General features: G+C 43.5%; 1 protein-coding gene across 8 annotated transcripts in view; it reads left to right on the top strand.

Annotated features, from left to right (window-relative positions):
- Positions 1 to 11874, top strand: part of kmt2cb (lysine (K)-specific methyltransferase 2Cb) — a 79852-nt gene that overhangs the window by 52643 nt on the left and 15335 nt on the right. For 7 of the 8 annotated variants that reach the window (XM_015035207.1, XM_015035208.1, XM_015035205.1 and 4 more), the window contains 14 exons: positions 108 to 248; positions 698 to 730; positions 963 to 1109; positions 1209 to 1350; positions 1441 to 1676; positions 1810 to 1883; positions 3307 to 3504; positions 3741 to 5744; positions 8460 to 8773; positions 8895 to 10465; positions 10554 to 10665; positions 11103 to 11169; positions 11245 to 11305; positions 11453 to 11685. In XM_015035207.1, coding sequence (XP_014890693.1) covers positions 108 to 248; positions 698 to 730; positions 963 to 1109; positions 1209 to 1350; positions 1441 to 1676; positions 1810 to 1883; positions 3307 to 3504; positions 3741 to 5744; positions 8460 to 8773; positions 8895 to 10465; positions 10554 to 10665; positions 11103 to 11169; positions 11245 to 11305; positions 11453 to 11685 — 5333 coding nt within the window. The remainder of the gene's footprint in view (positions 1 to 107; positions 249 to 697; positions 731 to 962; positions 1110 to 1208; positions 1351 to 1440; positions 1677 to 1809; positions 1884 to 3306; positions 3505 to 3740; positions 5745 to 8459; positions 8774 to 8894; positions 10466 to 10553; positions 10666 to 11102; positions 11170 to 11244; positions 11306 to 11452; positions 11686 to 11874) is intronic. The other variant, XM_015035206.1, reaches the window with a different exon arrangement.

Genomic DNA, 11874 nt, shown 5'->3' with positions numbered 1-11874 from the left:
GTTCCCCTGCATTGGCTCATTTAAAAAAAACCCCTGTGGGGACCCCCCCCCCCCCCTCCTTTGTGTTACATCTTTCTTTCTTTGTTTGTCTGTCTGTGTTTCTACAGCTGGACTGGACATCGGGCCACTTGCAGATGGTTCCCCGGTAGCGCCCCAGTCTCAGACTGGCCGAAGGACGCCTCGAACCATCCCAGAAGAACCCCTGGACGGCATTCTTAGCCCGGAGCTAGACAAGATGGTCACTGATGGTCAGTGGGAAAACACACAATTGATGATTAACACAGAAACCTTCCACATCAAACTGAGTCTAATCAGGATTTTTCTGTCAGATGAATTTCTGAGACTAAAAAAAAATATGATAAGTTAATTAACAGTGGCAGCTTTTCTCCCTTAATATGATTTCTAGCCTTATGGCTTGAAAGGCTCTTTGAAATGTAGATCTGTGAATTATGAATTTGACATTTGAAAATAACTTTAGCATCACTGTAACTACTAAACCAACCACGACCATATTAGTGGTTAGCATAGTTTCTATTTCAAAAACAGCTGTTTTCGTGTGTTTGTTTTTGACAGGGTAGGCATGTACTTTAACTCTGAAATTTCATAAACACTTGCAGTATTAGATTCATAAAATACGTTTTATCCGAATCTTCAGTGACGAGTTGAATAATGTTTTATGATTTTGCTTCCTTTTCAGAATCAATTCTCAGCAAATTTTACAAAATTCCAGGTTGGTACTTTTTTTTTTTTTGCCCCCCTACATGTGCAGCTCAGTGTTTACCAAAGAAAGAGAACCAAAAATAATTAATGTTATAATATTATTAATATATTGATAGTAAGTTATTTCCCAGATGTAAAGTAGATAATGAGTTTGAAGAATAGACTAGAAATTTTACTTGATGAAATATTAGATGAGGTACATTACTTGTATGCGCAACATTGTGTTTGCCACTCTGTTCCAGAGCTGGAGGGCAAGGATGTGGAAGATCTCTTCACTGCAGTCCTTAGCCCGAGCACGAGCCAACCACCTCCACCACAGGTGCCTCACCCTCAGGTCCCAGGACCCCTCCCTCCTACACCTGGCACTGGTATGCCTCATCATAATGCAGGTACACTATCCAGTCACTTTGCATTTATTTGAATGCAAGCACCACATATAGGTTTTTAAAACAATAAATGCTTCATATTTGTGTCTATTATGTGCGCAGGTAACCCGATGTTTCCAAGGATGCCGATGATCAATGGTATGAGGGGACCGAACCCACGCTTCCCCGCAAATCCCGCAACAGGACCTTGCATCCCAGAAAATTTCTCCCCGCTGAACCGCATGCCTTTCACTGACAATCCAAGGTAACACACAGCTTGCTGTTAATAAAGCTCTTATTTTGCTGTCTCTGACATTGAATGATATTTCTTGAGCTGCTGTTCTTTTTGTTGCAGGGATCGTAAATTTAATCAGATGGCCAGAGAGGCAGTTGGTCCTTGGCCAACTTCTACCCACGGCCCTGGCCCTCCACCTCCCGGGTCTTTGCCTGATGGGGAAACCGAAGCCATGTCAAACGCCCAAAGGAGCACACTCAAGTGGGAGAAGGAGGAAACACTAGGGGAGCTTGCCACTGTTGCACCTGTCCTGTATACAAATATCAATTTCCCCAACCTTAAAGAAGAATACCCGGGTTAGTAGTTGGTTCAGAAGCTTTAATTTATCTTTCCAGATTTATTTATTTATTTATTTCAGTTTATTTTATTTGAGCATGTTTTGCTACTACATTATTTAATTTGCATTTAATTTTTTTGTTCTTCCAACAGATTGGTCTACAAGAGTAAAGCAAATTGCTAAACTTTGGAGGAAAGCTAGCTCACAAGACAGGGCCCCATATGTGGTAAGATCCCTCTCCTCTCTCTGGTCTCCTGCTTTTTGACAGTGCAGTGAATAATCCAGCCAAACCTTTTAGGCTCTTTAGACGAGAACAATAAAATGGCTTATCTTCAGCATAAGCAAATTGCTATATTTTTGGAATAGTTTACCCTGATAATTAAGACTGTGCTTTATCTAGTGCATTTTCTCCTTCACGATTTGAGACGTTTGAGGATTGAGTAGAGAAACTGCTGTGAATGTGACAAGTATGCGAAAAGTTATGTCTCTACTGGCCTTGAAGGCGTTTCATACTCACTTTTATAGCTGAGGATTTAAAGTAGATTTCTGTAATTTTGCAAACTGTCTAAGGGTGTTCAGTTCCAGTACTCAGGAGCCAGTATCCTGCATGTTTGAGATGTAATCCATTCACATAGCACATTAACATAGCAGATTTAAGTGGCTGAATTCAGCAGAGTCTGTGGTTGATAAACCAATAATTTGAGTGGAGTGTATTGAACCAAGGACACATCCAAAACACGCAGGACTCTGGCTTCTGATGCCTGAAGTGGAAAACCTTCCCCTGTAGTTTCAAGCAGAGAAAGGGCGAGTGTGCTTCCTTTTTTATGAGATATTTGTCCTGTCATCTGTGCAGCTGAACAATAAAAAGCAAAATAACAAGTTGACAGTCATTGTCTCCCACTGTCTTACTGAATTTTAAATATCTTTTGGGAAAAAAGATTGTCATAAAAAAAATTAGATGTGTGTTAGTTCTGGTGTTTAACTTTATGTATAATCTACTAATGTTAATTCAATCTATAATTGCAAGAACAGGGATCAGATGTATTGTGTAGCCCTTACTTAGAAGTCAATGTCCTGTTAAAAACTCCACATTAATCTTTATTTTTAGTATAAATGGACAGTGGTGCATACACTAGGTTGTTGATCCAAAACAGAGAAACTGCATCACGTAGCTTCAAAATAAGTTGTTTTTTCCAAAAGTAGGTGTTCAGTTTCACATGTTAAATTCCCACTTCAAGCAGTTTAATTTCAGATATTCTTTTAACCACCACAATGTCAACCCAGTGTCTTTGCTTGCCTATTGTTGTTAACAAAAACTATGAAAGAAAAAAAAAAACCTAGTTTGATGGAAAACCTTATAAAACTTAACTTCGCCTGTTGGCACTAAAAAAAAAAAAACAAAACAAAAAAAACATCCTTTTTCTTTTTAGGTAAATAACATTTTACTAATTACCTAATATATCTAAAATTACTACTGTATAACATAGAAACTGGTTTTTAAAACACTTTTATTGTGTGAACCACATCATTGTGCTTTAATTTATATACAATTTACACCTTTTCTACAGAGAATTGTTTTGTCAGACCCATAGTTATGAAATACTTATGTGACGCCTGTATTTGTCAATGTGATTGATTTTGCTGTTTAGCAAAAGGCAAGAGATAACCGAGCAGCCCTGCGCATCAACAAAGTCCAGATGTCGAATGAGACGGTGAAGAGGCATCATCCGCAGCAACATCCCCCTGAGGTGTTTGATCCCAACATACCACTAGACACAGATCTCCTCTTTAAAGACCCTTTGAAACCAAAAGAGTCAGAGCATGAACAAGAGTGGAAGTTTAGACAGGTAAGAGTGTATGCAATGAAGTCAGAGAATGCAGCGCCAGGTCCACTTTATATAAAGACAGCTAAGAAGTGGTCGTTTATTAACGCTTCCTAAACATCTGCACTATCCTTCGCATTAACCGTGATGACATTGGTGGTTAGTAGGTCCAGTTCATTCTTGGCATGAGAATAAATTCTGCATCTTTGTTGAAGTCTAATCTCTCCTTATCTCTCTCTCTCTGTGTTCTGTCTTGACAGCAAATGAGGCAGAAAAGCAAGCAACAGGCCAAGATTGAAGCCACACAGAAATTGGAGCAAGTAAAAAATGAACAACTCCAGCAACAGCAGCAGCAACAGCAGCAACATCAACAGCAGACAACCAGTCAATCAGAGGGAGATGGTACCAACAGTGGTAACCAGAGTCCAGCCTCTCAGCCCAGTAACGGCAGCTCCTCCCCGATGCAGCAGTTAAACTCGAAAGAAACTTTTGCAAGGCCGCAACTACAAGCAACCCCAACATCTTGTCCTTCAGAGGACGTTTTTGTGCGACCGCCCCCTCCCCCTCCATCTGGTCCATCGTCCCAGCCTCAGTCTCCACAAGTTTTCTCACCAGGATCCTCTGGTTCTGGACCATCTTCTCCATGGGACCCATATGCCAAAATGGTTGGGACCCCAAGACCACCGCCTCTCGGACCAAATTCATGTCGCAGAATGTCTGTGGAGTCAGGCAAATCACCCACTTCTTTGACAGAACCGCAAGACAGAGGAAGACCCTCTCCAGCACATGAATCATTTGGTTCTCCCACATCAGTGTGCAATGACCCTTATGCCAAACCTCCTGATACACCCAGACCTACGGGAGAAATGGATCCCTTTCTGAAACCCATAGGACCACCCAGGGGCAGTCAAGCGGCTCAAGGAAGATCCCCAATGGGTTCTCCTGGCAGAGACCCTTACTCACGACCCATGATAAGAAATGATGCATATCAACGCATGGCCCAGAACAGGATGATTTTGTCTGACCCTTACTCAAGGCCTCTAATAGCACCAATACCTGGAAGTAATGAATCTGGAGCTGTTCCTCTCTTTAAAACACCAATGCCCCCTCCTCAGGCTCAGGATGCCTTCAACCGACCAGGTCAACATCCCACTGACAGATTCTCCCAAAATCAACCAAACGACCCCTATGCACATCCTCCGCATACCCCAAGGCCATCAGCAAATGACAGTTTCACCAGTCCACCTAGAATGGGTCAGCATCACCCTCAGGGGCACCCGTTTTCTCAGTCAGGACCAGTTCCTCAAATGTCTAGAAATCCTTATGCACATGCACCATCCACACCCAGGCCAGATCGTTTCACTTATGACCCCTTTGCCCAGCCCCTTGGTCCCAACAAGCCAGGTCCAGACCCTTTTTCGCAGCCTGCAGGAAACCAGCGATCCATGAATGAACACAGCATTCAACCTCGACCGTTTTTTGAAACCTACGCTCGACCACCAGGCACCCCACGTCCTCATGACAACTACGGTCAGTCATCAAACTCATCCAGTCCGTCCTCCGACCCTTACTCACAGGCACCTACTACTCCTCGTCCCAGTGGGATGAACCAGTTCGCTCATAAGCCCCACATTGGACAACGAATGTCCCCTTCCCACTCAATGGATCCTTTTGGTCATCCACCAGGTACTCCACGGCCTTCTGTGGGAGAAAGATTCTCTAAGTCACCAGGTAGCCAAAGGGGGCCAGTAGAACCATTTGCTAGTACACCTGGGCCATCTAGGATAGGGAGTAATGACATGTTTTCACAGCCAGGGGCCCACAGAACAATGGTTAATGATCCTTATGCCCAACCTCCAGGGACCCCAAGGCCTGGTTCTGATGTGCATAACAGACCTATGGTTAGGCCAGGACCAGGAGTAGGTCAAGATCCCTTCTCACCTCCTCAAACCAGGCTTCAAGAACAGTTTCCTCATCCAGACTCTCTCACACCAAAACACCCTGGAGTTTCTGAAGATGGATTTGGCCAGTCACCTTCCACAAGACCCAGTCAGACTCCTGGGCATGACCCATTTGAACAAGTGCCCATGGCGCCTTGTCCACAGTCAACAGAGAAAATGGAAATAAAAGATCAGACAACTATGGGGAACAGTGGAGCGGGCCCCCAAGATCCCACCCAAATGCCAAACAACCCACAAATGCCTGCTTCATCTTCAGAATCACAAGGTGTGGCTCTCGCTGAGACGGAGGAGAGACTAAAACAGGTACCCCAGAACTGAAACCCTCCAGAAAAAATACTTTTTTTTTCTGTCTCATACGGAAAGCCAGCTCCTACTGTTGTAGGGTTATCTAATTTATTGTTAGATGACTCTATAGCAGCAAGTACTGGTTGTCTCTTTGATTTGCTCTCTGACCCTGCAGCTACATGGTCAATTTCTTAGTGAATAGGTATCCATGGAGATTATTGTAGATTTGTCATGGATTATAATGTACCGTATTTTCTGCACTATATGGCGCACCTAAAAACCTTCAATTTCCTCAAAAGCTGAGAGTGCGCCTTATAATACGGTGCACCTTATATATGGAGCAATATTGAGCCACAACAGGTCTAGCAACTACGGTAAGCAGCCGCCGACTTCATTTTCGCCCGTAGAAGAAGAAGCGCGCGGTTCATGCTGGGATAGTTGTCAGAACGCTGGTTTGTTAATAAAGTTTGACTGACCTATCTACCTACCAACTGTCTAGAATCAGGTCGTCTGCAGGTCATTTAGCACCATGTTCTCCACGAACATGCTGTGCGCGAACGGAGAAGGGTGACCATCGTCCGTCCACGCCCCGGCCCAGTTGCAGAAAGCTCTCCTCCCCGATCGGAGACGGACTGTTTTGTTGACATTCTTTATGTCAACAAAGTGGCTTTAGACATTCATCCGGGGTGCTTCGACTAGGGCTACCAAGGGACCAGCCCCTATACATTTAAACCCGGGGTGCGGGGTAAGAGAGACAGGGACTGCGGCGGGGGCATGTCGGTTGGTCTGTGTTACCCAGAAAGCAGTTGGGCACAACATCACAACACCAACACCGTGAGTGAAACAATGACTGGGGCAACCTACTGTATAAATTACTTGGGGACCACTTCTTTATTATTACATATCCATATTTGTAGAGTACGGAACAAAGGGACGGGTGGCAACCTTAACTGTAGTGTCTATTCTATGCGCCTTATAATCCGGTGCACCTTATAGTGCGGAAAATACGGTATTTGGTGAAGATTTGTTAAACCCTTCAAATCTTTCATTGCGGTTGCATAATCTCACATTGGAAAATTGAGGGGAAAAAAATGTGATTTGTATTTATTCAGTGGAGGAAAAATTAAATGATTAATAGTTATTAAAAAAGTCAGACAGCTATCACAGTTTTTGTTACATTTTCTCTTAATGCTTTGTACAACCCCCTTTTTGGTAATAAGATAGCAGATATTCTCCTGCTGTAACATTTAACAAATTGGGACTTGCGAAGGCTGGGTTAGGAACTCTGATAGACTTGGAAGAATGTTGTTTTTTGACCATTTTGAAAGACCCAGTCGTACATTTTCAGTTTTATTGGCTTAGAACTCCATCATTTTTTGCCATCCATTCTGTTTCCTGTACATTTGGAAGAGGAAAGGGGCCACAAAGGCACTGCCTTCCAACATGCTTTTCTACTGAGGGAAAAGATGCTTTTGTGCTGAGGGCTATGAAGAGCTTTTCTACTCTCTCCTTTGTTTCACACCAACCCCAGCTGGAGTGCTTGTTGTAGAAAAGCTCCATCATTGTTTCTTCTTTCAAGATAAATCCCAGCAGAGTTTAGTAAACTCCACATTTTTATACTTGATACTAAGACAGGAAATGCCTTCTTCTGGTATCACTCGCGAAGACCTGGTTGCATTTAATTGACCTCTAATAATTGATATGGAGACTTGGCGAACCGCAAGTTGCCACTTTTAGCTGGGGTACCCTATGATCTTGCCCAATGTGTTCAATGATGAGAGAAATGTGGCTCTTCATCCAGTTTTGTTGTTACTGGCAAAAAGAAATAAGCATCTTACATGTTTCCTAGAAACCGAAGTGGAACTCCTCGCACTTTATTATTAGAAGAAGAGCATGTTTGGTTAGCTAGTTTTACTTCTCTGTATGCACTGTACAATGGCTGCTGGAAAAGACAAGTGCTTTATTGTTATTCAGAAACAGCTGGTGCATCCTTGTTGGTTGTGCTGGAGATTCCACTTCTTCTGCTTCTGAGTCTGACTCAGGGTGAAAGACGTCCAGTTGTACAATTGTAGATCTTTTTGCAGCCATTTTCACGTGTATAAAGTGCAAGTTTGAGTTGGGTGGGGGGCAGAGGGGCATTATCAGCAGCAGCTTATTTGCAAAAGTGAGAGAAGCTCTAAAACAGCTCATTCTGAAAGGAGCTCAAAATGGACAGAATTGAGCAGGTAAAAAAAATCATGATATGAGAATGATTTCGTAGAAAATAAATTTAAGAAACCTGTTTACTTCGGCCTCTGGAGCTACCCAACTTGCTTTAAAGGTCCCTTTTACGGCTGAATTTAAAAATATAACTTTACTGCTATTTTAAGGCAGTTTTTAGTGGCATAAACAATTTTCTGAGAACCTACCTTTTCTGCAGTGAATCAATGTTCTCAAATTAAAAGTTAAATTTTTGCATTGTTATACTTTCACAATTTTTTGCCAATAAATCATCTCTATCTTGAAAAAAAAATCCATTGTCAAAATGTTTTTTCTTTTCTTAATGTAAGTTTTAGATCTTTTTACTTGCCCGTTTGCTTGACCTTAAACAGAAGATGCAGAAAAATATCCACAATAGAAAATAGCAATGCTGTAAATACCAAGAATGAAATATATATATATATATGCATTGAAAAAAATTATTTGAACATTTCATGTCCTAATAATGCTTTTTATTTTTTCTCTGTTCTGTAGCGACAACGAATTAGAGAGTTAATCCTCAAGCAACAGCAGCAGAGGACTGCCAACAGACAGGAGAGGGGCCCTCAGGATCCTGCTGGCAACTTAACCCCGGGAACACCACGACCTTGGCCCCATGAGGGCCCTGGCCAACAAGGGGAAATGTTCAACAGGCCTCCTCCACCCTATCCTGGACAAGGACCCACGAGAGGGCCAATGCGATTTCCTGGAAATTTTCCAGGGGATCAGCGAGTCTGCTTCCCTAATGACGGGCAAATCCAGCGGGCACCACATCCTGGAGATCCTAATTTAAGACATCAGGGACCAAGGTTTGAGTCGCAATTTCTTTTTGTGCTTAGTTTTTTAAGAGGTTATTTATTTTTATTTTTTTTTCAAAATCCAATATGTAATACAAAACTTACACTTTTATTTATCTTTCAACCTTTTTAGGTTTGGATTTCCACCTGCAGCTTTAGGTCCTCATGGCCCTCAAGAGTTCTTCCTCAGAGGGGAACACCCAATGCAGGAAGTCCCTCCACAGATGAGAATGCCCATGCCCACCGAGATGGCAAAAGGCATGGGAGGAAGCCCTATGGGTATGCCTCACCACTGCCCGCCACGCAGCGTACCTATGCAGCAACACAACATAATGGGTCAGCATTTCATCGAGCTGCGACACAGAGCTGTAGAAAGCAGGCCCCGCATGCAGTTTCCACCTGGCGCCATGCAAGGAGGCATGGACCCTAATCTCCAGGGTCCGAGGCTGCCGAGCTTTCCCGGACCACATGACTCCAGGTTCCCTTTGAATCAGGGGCCTAAAATGATGGACTCTCTTCCCGGTCAGTCTGGCCACTTGCACCTGTCTGCCAGCTTGGACAATCTTCATCAGCAAACCCAGATGCCAGGAATAAGTGCCATCAAACAAGCTCCCCTAATGAGATCAATGAGCCAACCTGCTTCAAATGAGACCCAGAACATGACATCATCCATCATCCTCTCTGCACCCCCTGCTGGACAGTCTGAGGCTGTCTCGGTGACTAACAGTGAAGCCGTGGAGGAGAAACTAGATGCAGAAGATTCGGCAGTCAAAGATCTTGAGGACGTGGAGGTCAAAGATCTGGTCGATGCTGACTTAGAAAATCTCAATTTGGATCCAGAGGATGGTAAAGACCTGGATCTGGAGACAAATGACCTACACCTCGATGACTTTCTAACATCTGGCAAATTTGACATAATTGCATACACAGACCCCGACTTGGATGATATCAAGAAAGACATGTTCAATGAAGAACTGGATCTCAGTGATCCCATGGATGATAACGCTGAAGCTACGGACATTCCTAAAAGTGCAATCCCTGAAACTGAGCCTTCATCCAGCTCAGCATCTGCCCCGTCAAAGTCAGAGTCCACAGGTGAGCAATCCGCCTCTGAACTTAAGCCGGAAGTACCTGGGAGTCACAGCTCTGACTCCTTGGCACCAGAACAGGAAATTAAAACGGAGGTCAAAGACTGTCAAGGGCCACCTGAAGTGGTAGACCAGCAACGACCTGAAAACCCCTCGTCGCAGCAGGGAGTGCTCTCCGACTCCACCCCGGTCCTTTCTAGTTTACTCATTAAGCAGCAGCCTGAGGAGCAATCATTAAATCCAATCATCGACTCCGTCAGTCAGGGAGGTAACCTCATGGCCCAACAGAACCCAGCCGGCGATAATCGGCATACCTCCTCGCTTACAGTGAGTCAAACGATAGCGGACACGGCCACTGCAGGACAACTATCTGCTTCTGGCTTTGGAGCCGACCAACAAGTCGGAGTAGACCAGACCGGTCTAAGCCAAGCCCAGCAGACTGTGTTGAACCAGAATTTGGGTCAGCACAGCCAGCAACAGCGTCCTCTCCTGCTGGAGGAGCAGCCCCTCCTGTTGCAGGACCTCCTTGACCAGGAGAGGCAAGAACAACAGCAGCAGCGTCAGATGCAAGCCATGATCCGACAGCGTTCCAGTGACGCCTTCTTCCCCAACATTGGTAGGGTTCTCCGCCAGCCCTTGTAGGATTTTGTGTTAGACACGGCACCTGTGCCTTGATTATATCTGACCGTGCATTTATTTGGCAGATTTCGATGCAATCACTGACCCCATTATGAAAGCCAAGATGGTTGCCTTAAAAGGGATCAATAAAGTCATGGTTCAGAACAACATGGGGATGGCTCCAATGGTGATGAACAGGTAAAGGCCACTGATTTTACACAGCAGTAATGTTCATACTGAAATCGAAATGATTACAGGTGTGACTCAATAAATTAGAAAATCTTTAAGGGGTTAAGTCAGTTCAAACATTTTAGCTTGTGTTTTATTACACAGAGTGAGATTTTTAAATCCCATATAAAATTCTCCAAAAAGTTACTTTCAATTGGAAAGAGGACAACTAACCAAGGACGTAAAGAGATCTCTTTAATCCAAAAACCTCTCCAGGTTTCTGGTTATGCTGGGTTTCACTTTTTGAATTCAGCAAACAAGTACAATTTTTTGAAGCACCTGTACTTCATACTAGTAAATAAGTTACTCTCGCAAGGAGATTTTGCATTAGCTGCCTAATAATAACACTACATTCTCCAGAATTAAAATGAGAACATTAACAGGTTAACATTAACCTTGTTTCACAGATTCCCTCCCGGTCCTGCACCACCTTGTCCTGAAAGCACCCCCATCCCTCCACAAGTCTTTGGACCGGTAATTAATTTTCTAAAGAAAATGTCAAAAGTCGGTGTTGTCAGTATAATATATATCTGTCAATGTTTGTATCAGGATGGCAAATTGACCCAAGTACCAAGACCAAATCCTCCAAACTTTGGACCAGGATTTGTCAGTAAGTTTTCAAAAGACTTTTTTTGGTTTGTTTTTTTGTGAAGGATCATTTTTCTGAAGATATGTTATGGCTGTAAATGTAAAGATATTTGTTTTTTTTTCCTGCTGTCAAGTTTTGCTAAGAAAACATCCATCTTTCTTCCATCAGACAACCCTCAGAGGGCTCAGTACGAGGAGTGGCTTCAGGAGACTCAGCAACTACTTCAAATGCAGCAAAAGTTTCTAGAAGAGAAGATCGGAGCTCACAGAAAGTCAAAGAAAGCCCTGTCTGCCAAGCAGAGAACTGCTAAGAAGGCAGGCAGAGAGTTCCCTGAGGAGGATGCTGAGCAGCTCAAACATGTCACAGAGCAGCAGGGTGTAGTGCAGAAGCAACTGGAGCAGGTAAAATGCAAGGCTTGATGAGCTCCACCACTGAGTTCTGTGTGACCTTTATATGCAGGTAGCCATCAGCATAAATATGTTTATCTGCAAGCAAAGCATTTAATTGTCAACGAAGGGATATCATTTATCTGGCATGGCTGCAGTCTCTTCTGTCAAACCTGTAAAGTATCCACACAGAATAATTCAAAC

The sequence above is a fragment of the Poecilia latipinna genome, unplaced genomic scaffold, assembly GCF_001443285.1.
Source record: "Poecilia latipinna isolate Pla-1442-1.1 unplaced genomic scaffold, P_latipinna-1.0 Scaffold328, whole genome shotgun sequence".
In the NCBI taxonomy this organism is placed as follows: domain Eukaryota; kingdom Metazoa; phylum Chordata; class Actinopteri; order Cyprinodontiformes; family Poeciliidae; genus Poecilia; species Poecilia latipinna.
Note: the sequence above shows the minus strand (reverse complement) of the source record. Positions and strands in the feature narration are given on the sequence as shown.